Raw genomic sequence first — 23896 nt, 5'->3', positions numbered from 1 at the left:
AAGAAAGCTCCTTGTCAAGATAGGAGTCCGTGCTTTGGTGAAACAAAGTGGATTGTAAGTTTACATTTGAGAACAAAAACAACTGTGAATGTGATAACGTATAAAGATGTTAAATACTTTGAAAACACACTTATTTTTAATAATTTGAACTGAATTTGGTTCCTGTATTTTATTTTTATGTATTATGCTGGAGTCGAATTTGGTAGTTCTTCCATGTTTTGTCTATGTTTTGCTTATAGTTACCCTTGTAATGAAGAGAAACGAATGTTGGCAGAAAGTGTGGTAACACTGTTTCCTTCTCTGAAAATCAAAATGGGAGAAGAGAATGAAGGATTTTTAAGTTGCACTTATTAAAACCCATCGAGCCTACTTTAAATAAATGCAAATTGGAAATAGTAAGTGTGGTATGTTAATTAGTTAACAGGTTACTAATCAATTGTAAAATTTAGTGACTAGGTTTTTTTATTTATATATTTTTTTATTACCAATATTACAATTACAATAACACCAAAAGTACATCCGCTCTGCTGGTTTGCTTGTCACACATCATGGGTTCTTGTAAAAGTTACAATTATTATCCTCTGCCTTTCATTCAGGAACATTACTGTGACCCAGTCTCGATTTTGCTGAGAAATATAAACTTCTGATCAACTTCTGAGAGGATGCCCCTGGCTCAAGACTTACACTACACAGCATTGCTGGTTTACAAAGAAATATTCATTTATCTGCAAAAAGAAAGAAATGCTTAAAATACCATTAAATTACTATCTTCTGCTATTTTATTATTATTATTTTATTATTATTTTATTAAGTTTTTGAATGCAGAAAGAATGTAATGCCTTTGGTTTTGTTACTGTTAGTTATTTATTTTTGTTTATTGTTTAAAACAAGAAAACATATAATTTCCTGTGTTGAAATGAAAACCTGAAATATTTTGTGGCATACTTCAATAAATAAAAAAAGATTTAGTATACAAAACTATTTTAATTGTTTTAAAATAACTTAGTATTATAGTTCATATTTTCTGATAATAGTTTCTTCATAGTATATGTATGAGTACCAGTACTTTTACCTTAAAGTGACATATCAACCATTTGTTAGAGGCCGTTATTTAAAAAATGAATGGATGTGTTGAAAAAAAAAAAAAACATTGAGTGTGGTAACTAGCGTCAAAAGGAGACAAGAAATACAAACAAAACATTTTCCAATTACTCAGAATGTGTCTTATAGTAAGTCCGAACTTACACTTATATAGCCAAGACACTTGGTGTTGTGGCTCTTAAAAGAGGGTTTGTGGTGTATTTAGCAGCTATTGACAATAACAGAGAGGAGAATATGAAAAAGCATCAATCAATGAATGAATGAGTCAGATATTCTATACGTCTGTACAAATGAAAATGTATTGATTTTTCATCAACGATTAATGACTAATCAGTATGATAAGAACATGGCAAAACTAAGATTCAGGATGACTGCTTGACTGATAACTACGGAAGAGGATTAGGGCCACGCAATAATAAAACCATCTTGAGATTAAAGTCATCATAATATGAGATTAAATGATCAGTTGGTTCGTCCGTGCAGCGTATGATCACATCAGTGCGTTCACGGCTTCACGCTGCCACTGACCTGAAGAGAAAAGCTATCATGTGTATGAATGAAACAGCTTCACAGTCTTTTCAGCCACAAAGTATGATTATTTCTGTGTTACAGATATTCAAATCATAGAAGTAATGGGATAAAAGTTTATAGTTTGGACACTGTTATGCCAGTAGGTGGCGAAAAGGGGCTGTTAAAGTGTATTGGTCTTTGAGTAATCCAATAGTAAAAAAAAAAAAAAAAATGCTGATTCATCCAGTAATGAAACACATACATCTTGAGTGAATCATTGAAGCATTCAATCATAAATTGAATGTGATTTTGTTTGGTTGTCTAATGTTTTTTCTTCAGAATCATGAAATAACCACAACTTCCAAAAAAAAAAAAAAAAAAATCATGCATCTCTATTTTGCACACAAACAGCTCTTAAAAAGTCCAAAAAGTTTGAAAAAAAAAAAGAGACATGGGATAAATGTTTGACGTCATTCTTTAATCCCATTGGAATCAGAACTGGGAATCGATAAGCAGAATCGGAATTGATCAAATTCAAATGATACCCAGCCCTAGTTTAAAAGGGACGCTGCATCAGTGTGAAAGCGTTATTTATAGTAATTGTTAAAATAATATATTCTCTAATGTTTTCTTGACCAACATGCATGTGAAATCTCTAGCAGATCTGCTCCATTATACCAGTCTCACACTAGCCTTTTAGACCAATTTATGTGCAATTTTCCCATTCTGAGAATCTGAGAAATCTTGTCATGGACCTCCATCGATTTCAATGTTCGCCACGGATTATCTGGTGATGTGAGGCATTGAAAGATCGAATCTTGCACCTCCCTGGGTGCCCCAATCATATCAAACATGTTCAATAGCATCCAGCTGCAGCCCCGCAGACTCACCTCCGGCTAGACACCACTGGCTGGACACCAGTCGATAGACAGCCTACGTCATTTCCATTTTCTCTGTCATTTCTGTTTCTCCGCTAATTTCCATTTTCACCGCTGGATGGACAGCAATTTTATTTCCTGTTTTCACCTCTGGATTGAGATATTTATTTTATATTTTCACTTCTGGATATACATATATTTAGTTCTCACCTCTGGATGGACAGTATATTTATTTCATATTTTCACCTATGGATAGACATTTATTTTATATTTTCACCTCTGGATAGAAAGCATATCTAGTTCTCACCTCTGGATTGACATTTATTTATTTTATATTTTCTCCTATGGATAGACAGCATTATTTATTTTCTGTTTTCACCAGTGGATAGACAGCATTCTTTGCAGGCTTAATTGTGTGCAACTAATAAGTGTGCAAATTGAAATATTATCTTTTTCATATCTCTTTACATAAAACAATTCTCAATAATATACTTAATATTATAACATCAATAATTCATCCAAACTGCATTCACAACAACCACCTTGAAAATATATATTGTTCAGATCATATCATATTTGTGACTTAAATTCAGCCTAGATCAATGGACTATAACGTTTTGTCAATACAACAGACTTGTACATGTTAATTGACCACAGTTTTTTGCCTTGCCCATTTGGATATTCAAATCTTTTTTTGTTTTTTTGTAAATGTAACCACTTCTGTTTTTAAAATATACATAGATTCACATGATCAGATAATTTACCAAACAATCCAAATCAAATGAACACTTCATGGTTTTGCAAGATTTATTGGAAATTACACAATCTAATTAGTAAAATGTGTAAAATCTGACGATCAGAATGAAGATGCCACAGTCAGGCCCGTAAGGTTGTGGGGGAAGTCCCTATTTCAAGAGGAAATAAAACATGAACAGTTCCAAATAAACTATTGCACACTGTGCACACCACACCTCATTCCTGCCCCCTAAAACTGGCAGTCTGGGCAATTCTTAGGAAATTCAGGGTCTGTATAAAACCCTCGCAGGTCTCCACATCTTCTGTTTCCACAGTACCTCACAGTGTTTGAATTGCACAGCGGGCAGTGATACCGGCTGCAGCACTCTGTGCATTTTTGTATTGGTGGTAGCTCCATCCCTTTACGCACACTAATGTGATTTGCCTAAAAGAAGAGGATAGTATTAATAGATTGTTTACGTTATAAGTATGGTGACACATATGAAATACCGGTACTACCTTATAATTCATAAGAGTTTACAAAAATCCAATTAATAACTTTCCAAAAAAAAAAAAAGGAACAAATGTAGGTGAAAAGTTGTGTGTGGTAGATGGACTGTAAACAGACCCATGGCCACCAAAGCGCTTTAATCATCATCATAAACATTAAACATAAGGCATTTACTACTGCATAGGGAAAAGTACTACTTCAACAAAAAACAAAAAAACATAGCTAGCTAGCAAACTGTCGTGTGCATAGACAACCTAACATTTTAGACTATTCTCTACCAAGACTGTTCTATGAGATCTTGTTAACTGGGTACAATCTTCACACATCCAAGTGAAAAAAACCGTATTTACAATATTAAATCATACCACTCAAAGAACGATTTAATTGGAAAATCTATTGTAGCAAAGTAACGTTAGCTCTAGAATTGAGGCACACCAGAGTTCATTAATACCTTTAAAAAAACACGACACAGTACCTTAAAAACAAGATGATTTTTTTCAACTAGCTAGTTTGTGCATTTGAATTCTGACATGACCTATAAATCATCGAGAGTTTATTATTTTTTCTTACCGCAGACATCTGCATGACGCGTCAAAATTGAAAAGTGAATGACGATACGGAAATGACGTCTGCTGTCCATCCACTGGTATCTAGCAAGAAGTGAGTCTGTGGGGCTGCAGCTGGATGCCTCTCAACATGTTTGATATTTTTAAGACTTTTATGATGATTACAGTACTTTCAAAAGAGCCAATAAGAAACAAGTCTATGAGAAGACAGAAGTGACGGACGTTTTAAATTGGTGACTGTGAAACCTGCAGCATTGATCCGTTGGACTTTGGTGATGGAGGAGCAACTTGTTGAAATGTGGTAACAACATACTATAATACACATAACTATAATCAAAATACAACACTGAAAAAAATGTGTGAAAAAAAAGTTAACTTGCATGTCATGTGACCATAGTCAACGTCAGAGAACCGTGCACTTACAAATATACCTCATTATTAGAATACTCATTGTAAAATCTCAGGGGTAATTCATATGTAAACAATATTAGAAGAAAGAAAATCGGATGACAAAAGAAATTGGTAAAATTGTAAATTTGAATGTCTTTAATACTTTCCTTAACGAATTCACCCATTAAACTTATGCGATGTTTAAGCTGTTCAAAGCACTGAAAGAAAAAGTTCTTGCCTGTTTAAGAGGATCATCCAGATTATTTGTAATGCTATTGTAAGGTCCACCCCCTGGCTCAGGACAGTGAAAAGAGAAATGGCATGTGTAGAATGTAAAATGACATTCAAATGAAGTTAAACAGGGATAGATGCAAGACTGCACCTCAGACATTATTGAGACATACAGAGGTGGGGAAATCAGAAATCTAGATACATGAGCAACGAGCATGTGGATGGGCAACACTGCAAACACACTGATATGATTAGTACTGATATCATAAAACACATCAAAAAATTGTATATAGAGATCAAATTAGTGAATTATAATGATTTGCAAGTTGATTTTTACATGGTGTTTTTCATGTGATGTATGGATCAGCTGATAGACTAATATAAAGTCAATCAATCAATCAAATTTACATGTGGTTTCAATGGTCTTTGTAGACATAAATGTCGGAAATTGGGGTTCTTTGTTAAAAATAGAATTAGTGTGTTTTTAGGCTTTTCAGTGTGATGTTTTTGACTTTTGACGGATTATATATTTTAATATTTCCTTTTGAAGAGAGTACGTGAGATCCCAAGTCAGCTGAGGTGAAGAGACAAGCAGTACACACCACACTGCTGTATATAAGACAGTAATAAACCAGTGTCTTCTTAACCCAACCCAACCCTTGTTATAAACAGCATAACACCCGTACAATGAAATCTACTGCTGTGCAGGTGAAGTAGAGCAGAGAAGGGAGCACAGCTCATCTGTAAGTGTAAGAAATCAGGACAGACACAGAACATCTGTCCGTTTTTAATTCTGGTCAAATGCTCTCTGTCAGGTTGTGTAAAGTGGATTATTTGCTGGTGGTTTGTGTGCACATTTCTTTCCAGCAAAGCATGTAATCCATGGGGGTATTATCATTTTCAAGAAATTAAAAAAAAACAATAAATCCATGTTATCCTACAGAAGGATAAAAAAAAGATCAAAGCACCAGCAACTCTTTCAGCAAAAAACAGAAAAGAGAAGAGAAGATGTGTTTCCATTGCAGATTTGTGCAAAACTTTTTCTATGTTTTATAAACGTTGACAAAAAACTATTGCAAAATGATAGCGTTTCCATTAAGCACCTAAAACATATTTGTTTTCTCGTGCAATAAATCATGACGAACACTGTTAAACAGCTAATTTTTGTTGGTTACAGCATACGGCTGCTCATGCAAAACCTTAAAAATATTTTTATTCTGTATGTTGCACTTCTTTTAGGTTGGACTTAGGGATGCTTCGCCTGTGGTGCTAACAAAAAGCAGATGCTCATATGTGGCAGGGATTGCTGTGTGCAACTATGCTCTTGCCTTACTTGTTCATATTGCTCACTATTCCCAGCTCAGTATGGCAATGCTGGCATAAATAATGAACAGTGGTAATCAATAAACATCAACATTTATTTAGCATTAGTTTATAAGATAGGTTATACAGGTTATTTGAGAGAGAGAGCAAAACAGAAGTGTTTTGTGCGTTTGCAGTTTTAGCTTAACGTTGTCTCCCCTACGATGATTTCTTTTTGTTTGTAGGGTGTGAAATCCACTCAATTGCTACAGAATTTATTCCCAGCTACAAGAAATATACCATCAGATCCTCGACTGACTGACAAAAACATTTTCTTCTGTATACATATATATGTGTCTGATGAAGACCCTGCATGCTCAAAACGTCACTTTCGCTATGCGATAGTTTAAAAAAAATACATGTTTGATACCTTTGGAGCTTTGGTGTTGCCGACTTTACATTCAAATATTCTTCTGTATATACAGAAAATGGCCCGTGTTCACGGGGTTGTGATAGTTGACTTTATAGATTATTGAATGTGTTACATAATGCTAATATGTGATCTACAAATTACACTTAACAATAACATCCAGCAGAACCCCATACAGCTTTCTTTTGAATGACTAACACTCGTGAGTCATTTATAATAAGACCTGGAATGTGTGTGAAGAAGGTAAACAGAGACGATTGCTTTCATCTAGGTTAAGTATATCTATAGGCTGTAAAGCTTTCGTGCATTTTCCAAACAAAATGCATTGTGTATTGAACTGTTTGAAGAGATAACAGTCCATAAAGGGCTGATCCAAACACCAGCCAGCTGCTATGGATTTTTCCTTGCCTCTAGGGTGATTCGAGGTTACAATTTAGGAGTGTGGCACAAAGTACACTGTTTATCTACTTTGCCTTTCAATCTCTCTGGCATAGCTTAGCATTCCTGATTCTTTATTTAATATTTCAGATATAATACATGTGACATACATATTAGATCTTAGACACAGCAGAACACTTCGACAGAATACTATTATTAACAACAGCAACAAAATAATGTAATGGCTACATGACTACATATAAATGTATTTTCCAAGTATTTTCGTTATATTATACATTATGTTATATTAGTGCACAAATTTATTGGCATCCTTGGTAAATATTTGCAAAAAGTGCTCTGAAATCGGAAAGGTTTATCCTTTTGATGTTTCATTTAAAATTGTAACAAAAATGATCATTTGTGACTATCTGAAAGCTTTAAATTAGCTTTCAACTGATGTATGGTTTGGACGATATTTAGCTGAGATACAACTATTTGAAAATCTGAAATCTGAGGGAGCTAAAAATGTAAATACAGAGAAAACCACTTTTAAAGTCTTTCAAATTAAATTCTTAGCAATGCATATTACTAATCAAAAAGTTTTGATATTTTTACAGTAGGAAATTGACAAAATATCTTCATGAACATATTCACTGTATTCACGCCTTTTGTGTTCCAGGGTCACACATATCATTTAATTGAATTAAACAATTGAAAGTTGCAGGAAAATCACAGTATGGAATAAATAGTTTTAACCATTACACATTGGCCAGAATTAATAGAACCATGGATCCTCTAATGTTATAATTATCTCTGAAGTATATCCCTATTCATATTTACGTATTTAGCACACAAGGGTGTCTACGAACATGAAATTGTCCAGCCATGACTTCCTGTTTCACAAGTGTCTAACTATACACAACAGGTAACACAAACTAACTATACACAACAGGTAACACAAAAGACACACTTTCTTAATCATCCATCACAATGAGTAAAACCATTCTCAAAGTACAACAGCAGGAACTAGTATTTATAAAGCACGTTAATGCATTTTTCTGCATGACCAGCCTTTCAGATTCCTTAATCCGACTCTATACCTAAACATAACTACTACCTTAGTTAAATGCTGAATGTACTCAACATAATTCATACTTTCATCTTGAGTACACTAGATGCTAACTCCTGTGTGACGCACCAAATGGAAGAATTGGTGGTGGTTTTAGTTTCCAAACATAAGCATTGTGTCCTGAAAAGGTATTTTCTTTAATTTCCCCAATGGATAACTTTAGCAATGTGACTTTGTTTCCCAGATACTAGACGACGTCTGTAAAATGATGCATTGCTGTCTAATGCCACATGATGTAATCCTCCTAGTGCTGTATGATGTAATCCTTCTGACAAATCCTGCTGCGCCTCTTGAAAGGCATGTTCCACATAAGCTGGTCCCAGTTATTCAGAGACGCCGCAGCTGCACAGAGATGAAAACCACAGCGCAAGAGCTCAGCAGTCACTTCTCACTTCCAAGCTTTGGTAATTAGGTAAAAAGCCGGTCATGAGTGTTGCCAAATACTCTCGATGGAAAGTGGCCAAAGCCTGTTTGAAAAGTCACTAAATGTTGCTAGATGACACTGTGAGCTAATATAGCGTATTCACAGAATCATTGTAATATTTGCATTCTGTCTGATGTCGCCCACTTTATATCTGTTTTTCTCATCTATTCTCACATATTGTACTTTTAATACAGCTGAATCAGGGAATCAGAACAGGTACGCAAGTTAAAGAGTCAATTATCCATTTTTTTTGACTGTGTCTGTTCTTGTAGAAAGTCAAGAAGACAAAACAAGTGCAATCGCTGTTGCTGGGTTTGACTTAACTAAAAACTTACAACTTAACATTTTAAACTTAACTCACAATTATATACAATGATCTGGCTAAATTAATAACATAGTGTATTGTGAAAATTACAATTGAATAATCATTCGGAGTCCAGGGTGGATAAAGTAAGTGAACCTGTAAAATTTAGTAATTTATAGTATTTTTCCTTTGGTAGCAACCCAAACCCAGCTTATAAGACTTGGCCAATTTTAGAACAGCCCTCCACACAATTATGTTTCTACGGAGCCCCACACATGATATGCAAGAAAAAATAATAATTGTGCGCATGATTTTTACATTTTTGACCCTCGACTTACTAGATCATGCATACGATTAAAAAATGTGTTTCCTAATTTTAAATAAATTGTTTGCTCAATGTAATAATTCATGCTCTTGTTCTAGGTAAACTGTGCACACGAAATAATAATTATTTGTACTTCCTGCCTGGACAGAGGCAGAGACAATTCAATGAGGTATTATTTTGAGTTCAGCCTATTCACAAAGGCGGCGGCGGATATGATACGTAGCCTACTGAAGATGAATTAAGCACCAGCACCAGCACCTGGTTGGAGGTAATGATTCAAAAGTACGCAGTTTACCTTGAATGATCGAATGAATTATTATATCGAGCCCAAGATTTACTTAAAACAAGGGAATTAATTATTAAATCTTGTGCATGATTAAGGAAATCAAGGGAACAAATTAATATATTGTGGGCACGATCTAGTAAATCGATGAAACTATTTTTTTTTCTTGCATGTCATCTCCGGGGCTCTGTATGTTTCTGTTTATCAGTATTTCTAGGTAAAATATCATGATAGACATTTGAATTAATTGTTCTTCAACACTTGTATAATGTCCAGGCCCTGAGGCAGCAAAGCAGTGCCAAACCATGATGCTCCATCCTCCACGCTTCTGGACACAGACGTCCTCTTGAGTATTAACAATCCTGCATTTTCTACATTTAAAGACAGGGTCTCTTACCATTGATTCATGAACACCCAAGTCTTTTTTGTTTGTGTGACCCACACTTCCACTCAAAAGTATCTTGTGTTTGTCTAAAATTACGACTTTACACCATATTTTATAAGTTATATATTTCAGAAATCTACGCTGCTGAAAAAACAAACAAACAATACAATGCATCCCAGAATTTGTAATGGTTTTACTGGTTAAAATGGGAATTGTATTCGTTTTAATGGAAACTTCTCTGGTAATTTGTCACCTTTTATTGGTGGCTTGTCAAAACCGATTCCTATCGAAATATGTCCCAAAACACACTACAGGAGACTTTTTTTGTGGTTTTAATGGTTAATAGTAATGTTTGTAATGGCATTTGTAGCAGAAACCATTATAATTTATATAATGGTTTCTGTTGTTTGTTTGATTGTTTGTAGATATTGTTCTGTAAGATATTTTCAGAAGGATTCATTTACTCTTTTTCACAGTGCACATGCAAACAATATCAATGCTACACAATACAAAATGTATATAAAATAATGTTTTACAGACACATCAGTGATGAACCAACAGCAGTCAGACAGTAACTTCACTCACATACAGTGTCATGAAATGCTCTCTTCAATACACACATACACAGCCTGTCTCTCTCTCTCTCTCGGAGAGGCTTGTCTCGGCACAGGGTCAAATCTCTTCAGTTTCAGATCAGATCAGATCAGATCAGATCATCTGTTTGGATATTCCACATGTGCTCTTCAACAGAAGCATGAACGGGATCCCACTGTACTGTACAACACACTTCAACATGGAGGTAAGAAAGATCTGTTCCTAAAGTATGTTTTTTAAAGTTTTTATTTATTGTGTCCATCAGAAAATTCAGAAATTTAAACATGAATGCTTATGTTTGGCAAAGTCACAGTGGATATTAATATAGAACACTGTTTTATAATTTTCCACTTTGTATGAATGAACCATGAACTTGAGAGAGTTATACTAAGCAACGTCATGGTCTTCATAAAATCGTTACTTCATCTCTAGATAGAACATCCACTTTTCCACTTGCTTTTTTCTAAAGAGACTGTAATTAATGCTACAAATGAAACCCCTTGTATTGACATGAGCAGCTTTGGACTGTCAGTGAAGTGACAGACACTTTCAGCCCTGGAGCTTTACTGGTTAATATTAGGATTAATGCACACATGCCCTAAAAAAAAAATGAAAGCCATAAATGGGTCTGGATCTGAGAGGGACATTGATTACTTTGCCTTTCAGCCTGTTTGTCCACTGGGGATGATTGTGACATAGAGGACATTGCTCTCCCAAGTCACTTACTAGACTGTGCACTGTACAGCTGTACAGCACTACATAAAAAAAAAGTAAAAAAAACTGTTTGACGGGAAGCATTAATCGTTCATGTCTTTCAAAGTAAACTAAAGTATACAGGACCATAACTATCTTCATTATAGCTTGTTTGGAAGGTTAGTGGTTGGCCTAAAAATGTAACAATTTAAATAAGTAATACTATTATCGAGTGATACTGTATTGCTATATACACAGTGCCATTTAAAAGTTAGGGATCAGTAAGATTTTAGTTTTTAATAGAGTCTCTTATGCTCCAAAAAAAGTGTAATTTTTTTTTTAAATATTTTAGCAACTTCTAATATTGGTTTCCTATTTTTATAAATTAAAAATATTACTTAATTTTTATTAAATTATTAATTCTGTGATGCAGCGCTGAATTTTCAGCATCATTGCTCCAGTCTTCAGTGTCACAGGATCCTTCTCTAACAATATAAGTCTTTACTATAACTTTTTAACATCCTAACTGAATAATATTATTAATTTCTTTAAAAAACTAACTAATGGTATATTCACACCTCTCTTGTTTGGTTAAATTGAATAGAATTCAAGATTATTTCCCCTCTTGGTGCAGATCTTTTGGGCAGGTGTGAATACAGCAAATCGTACTCGGGTGCGGACCAAACAACTGAAATGTACTGCACCAAACTTTTATTTGATCCGGACCAAAGCAGGTGAACTAGTGGACTTTCCTGATGTGAAAACACCCTAATGCCGCGTTTCAGGCATCCCGTAACCCTTGTTTTTCCAACCTTAAACCCGTGAAAGTGCACTGGAATGGCAGTCAAACCCATGACTTCCCACCCATGAACTCGTACTAGATCAATGTACTCCCGAGTTATGACGTCACACAGCATGCGAAACACACTAATGGCAGCCCTTACAGATAATGCTGCCTACGGATTCAGTGTTTATGTAAGTGGTACACGTTGAAAAAACTATTTTAGGACAATGTAATGTTGCAATAAAATTAATAATCTTGCTAAAATTCCTTGCTCTCAGGAAGTTTGACGTGACTTGCCTGGAACAGTACAAAGTCGTTAGTCGTGGTTTAAAATCGTGACTTGCGAGCTCAAAAACCTGCCTGGAACGCAGCATAAGTCTCCTAAGTGTGGAAAAATTAGTTTGAATAAAACACTTGACTTGCTGTTGATGTAAATGTTCCAAATCTGTCAATTAGGATCAAGTTTTCCAAATCTGTAAGTTAGGATAATGTTTTACGCAGTAGGACAGCTCCCTCTGTAGGCTCTCACAAACAAGGCAGCATCCTAGGTTTTGGAACAAAGACATTCTGTGTTGGTTGCATTAGGATTAGCACTGCTTACAATATAGGATATATACAAGAGTATATACTTCATTGACCACCATATGTTTCTCCCCCCAGGCTGTAAGTCGCATTTAACGGAATTTGGAATCTGAGGGATATACATAATGGATTCCTGGACATTTTCGTTCTCACCCAGTAACCTCCCCAGCAATCTGTCTGGACTCCCCATGTACGATGACATCATGCTCGGCAACATATCTGAAGACGGCCTGGGAAACGAGACGGACCAGAGCTTGACCAAAACCAGCACAGCCGTCATCACCTTCATGTACTTTATTGTGTGCGCCATCGGTCTGTGTGGAAACGCTCTGGTCATCTACGTCATCCTGCGATACGCCAAGATGAAGACGGTCACCAATATCTACATCCTGAACCTGGCGGTGGCAGACGTGCTGTTCATGCTCGGTTTGCCCTTCATCGCTATCCAGTTGGCGCTGGTGCACTGGCCATTTGGTTCAGCTCTGTGCCGTGTGGTCATGACTGTGGACTCTCTCAATCAGTTCACCAGTATTTTCTGTCTGATGGTGATGAGCATCGATCGGTACCTTGCTGTTGTGCATCCCATCAAGTCCACCAGATGGAGGAGGCCCAATGTCGCAAAGACCATTAATCTGGTCGTGTGGGTCGTGTCTCTCGTCGTCAACATCCCAATCGTAATCTACAGTGGGCTGATCACCAAACCTGATGGCTGCTTCTGCACTATTGTGTGGCCAGAGCCGCAGGAGACCTACTACACCACCTTCATGTTCTACACCTTCTTCCTGGGCTTCTTCCTGCCTCTGATGGTCATATGTCTCTGCTATTTGTGCATTATCATCAAAGTGAAGTCCTCAGGAGTCAGGGTGAGCTCCAGTAAACGGAGGAAGTCTGAGAGGAGGGTGACGCGTATGGTGTCCATTGTGGTTGCCGTCTTTGTGTTCTGCTGGCTGCCTTTCTACATTTTCAATGTGACATCGGTCACTGGCACTATTAGCACCACGCCTTTTTTAAGGAGCATGTTTGCCTTCGTCGTGGTGCTAGGATACGCCAATAGCTGCGCAAACCCAATATTGTATGCTTTCCTGTCTGAGAACTTCAAAAAGAGTTTCCAGAATGTGCTGTGCTTGAAAAAAGCGAGTGCTTTGGATGAGGCTGAACGCACTAGTAGCAAACAGAACAAGCCGCAAATCATGAACGAGCCAACAGAAACTCAGAACACTCTGCTAAATAGAGACCTGCAAACCAGCATGTGACAAAACAAAGGTCGTTGCTCAGCAAACTATGGATCTGAAATCAATAGAAACTGTGGTCTCTACAAACAGAGTAAGAGAAGTGACTGTAAAACCATTAAATGGTATTTAAAATGGTTTCCATTTTAAAGCCCACTGGCTTAGTTTCCCAAAGTTACAAACTAATGGATTTTTGGAAATCTTAACATAATTTCCATTCATTGGTTAGAACCTGTAAAAATCATTGGTAAAACATTAGTTTAGAGACCAATTATCACTATTAACTATTAGCTTATAAGCATGCCTATTATTAGCTAATCATCTGTTTATTAGTGCTTATAAAGCATATATTCTGCATGACCTTATTCTACATACCTAATCATACCCAATAACTAAATTTAACACCTACCTTACTAACTATTAACAAGCAGCAAATTAGGAGATTATTGAGGCAAAAGTCATAATATTTTTTTTAAAGCAAGAATTGGACCTTAAAGTAAAGTAAAGTTCACCAGTTCTTCCTATCGACTAACTATTAACTATGAAACTCCGAATTTTATGTTTATAGTTAGTTGTTAGGTTTAGTTATAGGGTGGATCAAGGGATGTAATAGATTGTAATGCAGAATAAGGCATTAATATGTGCTTTATAAGCACTAATAAACAGCTGGTAAAATGATACAACTAATTAATAGTAAGAATTGGTCTCTAATTTAAAGTGTTACTATACTATACTATTTTATAAAAAAAAAATACTCTGGATTGTTATTTATAAAGTATATTTATAGAGTTCTTTAAGCAAATTGTGATTATAAACAGAAGGACTAAGGTATTCTCCAGTGTCACTGTGTTTGTAGAAAATATTCAGAATCTAGTTCTTACATTTGTTTTGTTTTTTATTTTTATTTTATCCATAAACAATAGCAAACACCACCACCATAAATTCATTACACTATACAAATATGCTTTTTAATTTACACCTTGTAGCCAGCAAAATGCTGAACTGGATTGTATTGTAATATGTATCACTCTGTTTTTGCATTGTACGTGTTAATTCGTCCAGAAATACCATATTGCTGTAGTCTTCCTAATAGCAGTTAAAGTCAAAAATAGAGTCATGGGTCTCTCTCATAATTTCTAATAACTGTGCAAAGATTCTGGCCTCTATCCCTTTGAATCACCGTAATGTTAAGGGCAGATAGTAATCTAGAGAGATTTTCCTCGTCTTAATATAATGTTCATTTGAAAAGGGCTAAAGCATTGTCCTTATGTTACTTCTGAGATCAGGCAGGGACACATGTATCATGATCCAGCCTGATCTTACACGCAAAACATACATATGTAGACGCAAATTAAAACGGTCCAATGTGTATATAACTTTACATATTTACAGTGCCATAGAACCTGCTTTGACCAGTTACTTATTTAATAACAAGACATTTGATTATGAAGTCGCCTTTAATTGAGCATCTGCTTATAATACTTTGTTCACCATGAAAAAAACAATTATTTGCGTCGCCATAAATAACCGTCGTTTATTTGAATAAATGATGGCAGTGGCAGATTTACACACAAGCGGAGATGTGGTGTTTGAACCATAGCCAGGTTACAGTTCTGTTGAGTCTACCCAGGAAGCAGAAGAGCAGGAGAGGGCAGTCACGGCCAAGAAAGAGAAAAAACCAATCAGATCCTCTTCTTGAGCTCCTGAAGGAAGACGTGGCACGCCAGAAGGTTCTGTTTGTCAACATTTCTCAAAATCTTTAAAGTAATGAATTCTAAATGGCTTAAACAATCGTTAATGAATAAATATCTTTGGTTACACATTAACAAAAATAAAAGATAAGTCGTGAAAAATATGTGTTGTGCCGTGTTGTGTGAGCTCTCATGCTGCCTTCCTAGTAAGCCCAAGAACAAAAGAAGTGTTAAGGATTATAGGTTAATAAAGCTGTATAAACTAAATTAACCTTAAGTATACTGTAGGTAAGTATACATTTAATTTTAAAATAAGTATTGGTAGCCAAATTAAATTAAATTGTATTTAGTTTTCAACTTACTATTTTAATTAGGATGATTTCTGTAGTCGTGGTCCTGGTTGACATCCTTTAAGGCAGACACTTGGTTGCACAATATATATACACAGACACACAAATATGAAAACATAACTTGTCACCATAATTAGTAAATTCTTTTATCTGGTAATGTTTGTTAAGTAAAGGTCAATTATAGAGAAAAAGAATGCAGTCTTTGGTGCAAATGTTGGATGCACTTCAAGTGCCTGAAGAAAGATGGCTCTAAATCACGTCTTCATCATTCCAAAAGTATGCTCAATAATTGCGCGGATGTCATGGTTGCGATTGGCTTCTCTGTGCAGGGGTACCCACCATCACAAGGAGGAAAAAGCCCTGAGCTGGATACTTTGCATGGTTGTAAATGGGGCTGTTCTGAAGCCCAGTGAGTCGTGGACACTCCCGAGGTACCCTACAAAAATGTCTAAAAATGGTCGCATATCCCTTGAAGCAACACTGTCCATCAGGGCCAGCTGGTGGTTTTATTCTCACATGACATCCATCAGTTGCTCCAACAGCTTTACCAAATGCCTGGTGATTGGTGAGAGAAGCAAAGCATGCACCAACCTGGAGCAGGTGTTCTTCTGACTTTGTTTGGGCCACAACCTCTGGCAGAATTGCCATGACTTCATCAGCCACTGGCCATGGCACATCCCAAAATCTGCGACACAACCCTGTAAGATGATTGGGCCAACCAATACAAAAACACCAATGTCTGGAGTGCTGTACCCCAGCCATGTCTCCGTTGCTGATGAGGCAGCTCCAAAAGTTAATAGAGGCTCTCTCTTGTCAGACGAAAGTCTGCTTTTGTATCCCCTCTTCTCAAGAACGGGGACATGAGGATTGAGCCTGCAATACTTGATGTATGTCTGTATAAAACAAAATAATAAAAAGTATATTTACAACTACATACTAATGTGTACAATCGTGTATATATAATATAGGTTTTCAGTTCATTCTTTGTGTTCAATATTCAATATTGCTTTTAATCATGAACATATAACAGATCTACAGCATTACATTGGGTTAATCTTTTAATGTGCTGTATTGTGTTAAAACGTATTTATAATCTAGTTTTACAGCATTACATTTAATTCATTTATGTTTAACATGTAGTTTAAAAGACATTTAGTTCAGTATTTATTTTTCGGATTTTGTTTTTTGCTTAATAGCTTTACTAAAATTATCTTAAAATTGTGAATGCTGGTTTAAATCATGATAAATGATGTAATTTGTAGCACTTTTAAAGACAGTGGTATCACAATAATAATAACATTGGATTTTTAATGGGAATGCTGCATCCCCTACAATGGTGAATGGCATGTTCCCCAGATGCTCTGCTCCTGGTAGCTGCTGATTATCTGGCACCTCCAGCTTTTTTTGCATCCAATGCCTGCCCTATGGCTGAGCCAGCAAAGACACCCCCATCACTTGACCATCCATACTCTCCAACATGGACTAGACGGAAGCGATACTCAGCATCGACCACAGCCAATAATACTACCGAGAATGTTTTTTTGTAATTGAAAAAAAAGAGGTGCAAAGAGGAGGATGTGCTTCCCATCTATCGCTCCTATGCAGTTAGGGAAATTTCACCTAGAGGAAAACTTCGAAGCAATCTTCCTCCACTCCTGCTCAGTAGGTCTTGCTAGGTGTGTATCCATCATGCACCTGTTTAGTGCAGCACATGTGTCCTTGATGGCTTTAGCCACTGTGCTCTCCCCCATACGTTAGTGGAAGGCAAACATTCTGACTGAATTTCCTGAGGCCAGATACCTGTAAAACAAACATTAATATAAACATTAATTTATTTTTCTTTGCAGAAAATGAGTGCAGGACAAGATGGAAGTCACTTCAAGAAATACATCAAGTGGAAAAAAAAGTGTTTCAAGTGTTTCTGGAGCAGTGCGTCAAAAGAAATGGAATTATGCTGCTGTGATTTCCTACCTGAATGTATTTCTACAAAATAGAAGGTTATATTTGTAGTAATTTGTAGTAATGCACTTTCAATTAGCTTTGTAACAAAGTGCATATGACTAAATTATGTCTTGAAGAACACTTTTAAAAGGATAGTTTACCCAAAAATTTAAATCCTGCCATTAATCATTCACCCTCCTGTCATTTTATTAAAAATATCTTAATTTGTGTTCTGAAGATGAATGAAGGTTTTAGAGGTTTGGAACAAAATAGAGGACAACATTTTCATTTTTGGGTGAACTGTCCTTTACCTGGTGGTAAAAATAAAAAAATGTCCCTCTGTCCTTTCACCAGTACAATCAGTAATGTGGATTTCGAAAACTTTATGGATGGGTCGATCCATGAAGGTGATTTAGACACACAAATTATATCAGAAGAGGAGACAGCAGGGACTGAAAGTGAAGAAGTTTAAGAACGGCCTCAGAGACCCAGAAAAAAGAAGAAGAAATGACTCAAAAAGTCCAAACACACAAACTAATAAAAAACTTACGGACTTTTTAGTAACACCAACAAGTGCCACCAAAACAAAATGATGAAACTTGAGCTTTTCCTTCTTTTCCCTCAGTTGGTGTCCAGTAATTTATAGACATCCCTGTGATGTCAGGTCCAATTATTGACAGCAGGTCAAAACTTAAACTAAAATACAGTACATTTGTTTCATTGAAATAAAACATTACAAAGTTTTTGGTTACATTTTCATGCTTTTTGTCAGGTAATAGCTAGTTTTTGGCTGGTAATCGAAAAAGTGCATCAACTGAAATGATGCTAGGTTTTGTGATTCCTGTTAATTAATGATTCCTGTTAATTATAAATCTAATATAAATGAATAATTATTTGATGCATTTGTTGTGTTTATATGTTCTCAAATAACACATTATTACACTATGGCACATAGTGACAAAGAATGAATCCAGTTTCTCAGAAAAGGACGCAATGTTGCGGCATCCCTGGGAAAAGGACTGTCTTTGGACATCCAAATGTCCACTGGGAAAAAACTAAAAAAAAAAAACCAAAATGGCCCAAAGGTCAGTCTTTTTTGAACATCCAAACTTTTAAGCAATCAGAGTTTATAAAAACAAAGATGGGTGGATCAAAGGATATAATTTATTTATGCATTTATATTGTGTTATTAATTTTATGATTAGAACAGTAACAATCATTTTCAATCTTGATGTGCAAAACAAAATGTCAAGTTTTTGTAACAGAATATGCATGGTGCATAGAAACGGTGTAATGATTGAAATTCACGGGCAAAGAAAAAAAGGATCAAGTCCAATGCTAAAATCAAACGTCCACAACAAGCAAAACCTTTTACTTCACATGGTAGGGTTATTTTGACCTAAAAGAAAATAATTGATTGTATTGTAAAGCATTTGTTTTGAAATAAAGATTAATTGACTCACTTTTACATTGTTTTTTAGAATATACATGGTCTGAGAGCTCTCAGATGAGATCAAAAATATCTTAATGTAAACAGAGTAAATAGCAAGGGGGTGATATTTATTGGCTTTACGAACGTATTTCATCACACGAACAAAAGAAAAATCTGGTTGAATGTGTTTTTGACTGCTTCTGGAAGTGGTCAAAAGTCAACTATTTTGTACATTTGTAAACAGAAAATCATTGTTGAATGGTTTTGCACTGTTTTGGTTGAACATGGAGGTCCATGATAATACTATTCTGGCTGTTTAATGCTTTGGTTCCCAGTATATTTAACTCATAGAGGATTATACGATGAACTAGACTTGGACACGAAACATTACACAATTCTAGACTTGTTCATTGTAAGTCCAACTGTTTTATACTATTATGACCTAATGTTTTATGTCAGTAATAGAAAAACCTTGGTCACAGCATCTTTGAATTACCATAAAATTATTCTTACATTTGTGTTCACTGTTGTTTAGAAATTTGATCTAAAAGAATGCTGCATATTCCATTCTGGAAGAAGTGGAACAAGGGAATAGCTCTTCATCAAGGATATATGTATCAGCTCTAAGTTCATGACCAAAGAAGGTACGTGTTATTTAAATAAAATAATTTCCACTCTGTGATGGCTACAGTCTTCTTGAAAAACTGGAAAACTCCCAAAACCCCTGAGCTAAAAGAATGGGTCAACATAATGACTAAGACGTCTTCGTACGAACGTTTGCTCTACAAACTACGTAATACGACCAGAGCAGGGGTCACTGTGGGTTTTCCGGTTTGGGAAGATTTCTGGTCTTACGTGACGCTGTCTTTCCATGTAACACAATCATTTAGATTTTTTTTTCAATCTCTGTTAGTTTCAGCCACTGTATTTATCCTGGTCATACATGCAGTATCTGTATAAATCTATATTTTGTGTCTTGTATGATATTGTCATATACCGAACAAAAACAATAAAAACTTGAATTATTGAAAAAAAAAAAAAAAAGGATATCCACTCTGACCTAATCAGAGCTAATTAAACATCATCTTAATTGTTGACCGTGTTCGAGATTGTTTCGGAAAGCTGCATCATGCTGATTTGGTGTTTGGATAACATTAACTCATCTATGCAGCTAAACATTTTAATACAGCATTAGATTTGAAAGATTTCAACAGATCGTGAAATGAGAAAACACATATCAAGTGAATACCATTACAGATTAACTAATATAGAAATACTAAATGTTTACTGTAGTTCACTTTTAATATGATATCAGGTGACAAGTATTGTAACAGAAGCAGAAGTTTTCAATGTCATGTCCGTTAGAAACCAAACTTGCCAAGACCTTTTTACATTTTCATTTATCAGATAATAAATCAGGACAATATGTATGGTTGCATGAATAAAAAAAGAATCCACCTCATAAACTTTGTACGTAACAAACTTTGATGCAATAAATAGGGTATGATTTAAAAAATTACCATCCCTCCAAAACATCTAAATTTCTTCTATTTTCATGTGTTGGTGTATATAATTATTTGTATTTATAGGGGTTATTATAGCACAATTCTATAATAAGGGGGTTATTATAGAAACCCCCTGGACCTCACTAGTTTTCAAAACCTGGCAATGGCCATGAATATATGTTTTCAATATGTACGTTCTTGCCTAATCAGTGTGATTGAGCTGTTGAAGAGCGCCATCTTTAGGAGAAACACCAAAATACAGCTGCAAGGGCCAATCTCAGCCATTTTACAAATGTCAACAATGAGAAAGATTCGATTCTCTTTACTAGTCGACCTCAATACATTTTAATTGTAAGATGACTTGTAAATAAATTTTCTCAGAACTTCACACAAGATAACCATACACAGGGGTTAAGGGAGAAAAGCCAATGGGACCTAAAGACAAATTAGGTTCCAATGAAAAAAGGCTGAGCAGACTCGATGACTCTGTGCAAATTTACAAAAAGATGCATGATGCGCTGCTTCTTGAGTAAGAAGTTGTGGAAAGATGCAGGAAGAGGTTGTGGCTGTGTTTTAAAATGTTTAGGTGTTTGTTTTTGTAGTTATGCATTGGGATTGTTGGGTAACCCAAAAAAAGATTTTATTTCTATTTTGTTAAACAGAGAACAAGAGAGGACTCTGCAAAGCCACAATTACCAGATGAACTTACTTAAATACTCATGCAAACACATGTATATTATATCAGAGCACATTAACAATGTCTACATAACTTAAATCTGTCAAATACTTGTGTATATCTAGAGCAAATGTTTTCTTGACCCTCAGCTAAATTAATTATTAGGAGGGCGGGGGGGACAAAGAAGTGTTTGTTTTGGTGGTCCCCTCTCAAATAAGAGGGAACAGTTACATCATCCATCACTCTGAGCTCCGATCACTTAGACAGCACGATTGGCTCCCTTTTGTTTTTGTTAATATTTGTGGAATAATCAAATTTTCTTGTGGTTACAGTACATCAGTGCAGCAGAAAGCAGAGTGTACTTAGTTGATCCAACACACAACTCTGCATAGCAGGCAGTATCGGACCTTTCTGACAATAAATTCAGGTACTTATGCAATTTCAGCTGATAAACCTAAGCCTTTACATTGCATTGCATATGTCTATTTATCTATAGGCATCTTTACACAGCAAAGGTGGCACAGAAACCTATTCTGAAGCAGCATAAAACCATGAAAATTTGCATTTGCGCAGACAGTTTAATGCAGTAGAGCATTGCAGTAGTCCAGCCTAGAAATGACAAGGGCCTGAACAAAAAGTTGTGCAGCATGCTCTGTTAGAAAGATTCTGATCTTTCTGATGCCAGCCAGCTTGAGATCCATTCAGCTTCCGTTGGATCATCTGGTTGAAATTAAAGATAGAGCTGTGGGTCATCAGCATAGCAATGTTAGGAGAAGCCATGTGTCTGTATGATGGGACCCAGTGTACTGTATATGGAGAAGAGGAGGGTTCCAAGAACTGATCCCTGAGGAACCCCAGTGACAAGTTGATGTCCTTTGAATAACTCCCCTCCCCAAGCCACCCTGAAAGACCAACCATTGAGATGGTCAAACCAGTGAAGTGGATTCCCTGTGATGCCCAGTGATGAGAGGGCAGACAGGAGGATCTGATGATTGACAGTTAGAATGCGCTAAAAGGCTAAACTCATTACAAATTATTGGACTAGAAAACAAGTCGATCAACATTTTCGGGGTCCAGAGCAGAGCGTTTTTTATTCACTATATGTCCAACTGTTGAGAAGACGCGCTCCGACCGCACTGATGTCCCAGGGAAACTCAGGTACTTCATTGCCAGCTGCGCAAGGTGGGGGTATTTCCTACTGCCAATCTTCCACCACAAAAGTGGGTTGCTGTCAGCTGGCAATGGCGGCTCCTTTTCATAACTCATCATCTCCTGTAAGAGGTCGCTTTTGACGTCATTAGGTTTTTTCTTGGGTCGCGACTTTGAAAGGTTTAAGTGTCTCTAACCTCAAAGTTGTGGTCAGTTCTAGATTAGACATTTCCTTGCCAGAGTTGTGTCTATGGCTCTGACATCTAACCCTTTGCATACAGCCAAGTTGATTGTTTGGGCCAGACATGGTATATTAACAGCACCTAGGTGCTGCTCCACTGCATTAACATAATTAAGTGCATTATCAGTAGTGAATGCAACAACTGAATCAGGCTGTATCGCGAAATCCCTCAATATGCCAGTGATGCACTCAGCAACATTCTCAGCTGTATAGACAGTTAGACAATTTTGTCTGTTTAGCAGGTGGCTCTTCCCACTCTAGATCTTTATATTCATCTGGATGATGAAGCTGCATATGCTCCCTCATAGGTGTAGTGCTGCTGTGATATGGGAACGATCGCACAGTTTGCATACCACTTTGTCCTTCTTCATATTTAGATTTTCAGTCCAAAACCCGAAGTGCTTCCATATCGATTACAGAAATAAATTCAGTTAGCTAATTAAGATTGATCATTTAATGCAATATAACATTGTGAAATAAAACCACAACACAATTTCTACAATTTAATTAAGTATTAACACTCTATAAAGGAATCACATTGAGCTGTATGGGCTACCTGAGTTACTTGGATAGGTTTAAACGAAATGCACAAACTGTAAAAGTTTATTTGAGCCTAAAGTCCGTACTGCTTGTTTAAACGTACGAAAATAATGTTTAAGAAGGTTTATGAACTGACGGTATGGATTGCAAAAAAAAAAAATTCTCCTACAGGTGACGTGCGGGGCTCCGTACATACGAACCAGAAAGACATATCTCAAATTTGACTAAAATGTTTTTGTCTTTATGCTGAACTAAAGTGAAATAGTGAGCATATTTCCACTCATCTTGCACTCGCCTTGACTAGTCGACATGATTGCCGCACATACTTGAATAAACGGAAACACGCCCACATTGCGTCTTCGTGTTCACAGTGGTTGGTATCCACCAATCCTGACCTACAATGCGTCGCTGCTGAACACAGGTTAGGCTGTAGGCTATACTTCAGTCAAAATTAATTAATTTAAAAAAAAGTAACGGACAATGCACCATGTAGTAACGGTAACGGAGTTAATTTATTTAAAAAGTAATGCGTTACAGTATTTGTGCTTTATTTTGCAAGAGATGTCAGGTATTTTGCATTTTGTGTGTGCAGTTCTTGTTTCTGCAT

General features: G+C 36.1%; 1 protein-coding gene and 1 long non-coding RNA gene across 2 annotated transcripts; one reads left to right on the top strand and one right to left on the bottom strand.

Annotated features, from left to right (window-relative positions):
• Window positions 1–3406: 3406 nt before the first annotated feature.
• LOC113047626 (uncharacterized) lies at window positions 3407–4405 on the bottom strand. Its single transcript, XR_003276324.1, has 2 exons — window positions 4306–4405; window positions 3407–3669 (listed from the first exon to the last, which is right to left on the bottom strand). It is a non-coding gene; the product is annotated as an uncharacterized LOC113047626 (long non-coding RNA).
• Window positions 4406–10412: 6007 nt separating this feature from the next.
• sstr2b (somatostatin receptor 2b) lies at window positions 10413–16741 on the top strand. The gene is made up of 2 exons (XM_026207757.1): window positions 10413–10681; window positions 12614–16741. The coding sequence occupies exon 2, from the start codon at window positions 12661–12663 to the stop codon at window positions 13786–13788; it is 1128 nt and encodes a 375-aa protein (XP_026063542.1). The 5' UTR covers window positions 10413–10681; window positions 12614–12660; the 3' UTR covers window positions 13789–16741.
• Window positions 16742–23896: the final 7155 nt, after the last annotated feature.

Source organism: Carassius auratus, chromosome 28, assembly GCF_003368295.1.
Source record: "Carassius auratus strain Wakin chromosome 28, ASM336829v1, whole genome shotgun sequence".
Classification (NCBI taxonomy): domain Eukaryota; kingdom Metazoa; phylum Chordata; class Actinopteri; order Cypriniformes; family Cyprinidae; genus Carassius; species Carassius auratus.
The sequence above is the reverse complement of the archived record's forward strand: the minus strand, read 5'-3'. Positions and strand labels throughout refer to the sequence as shown.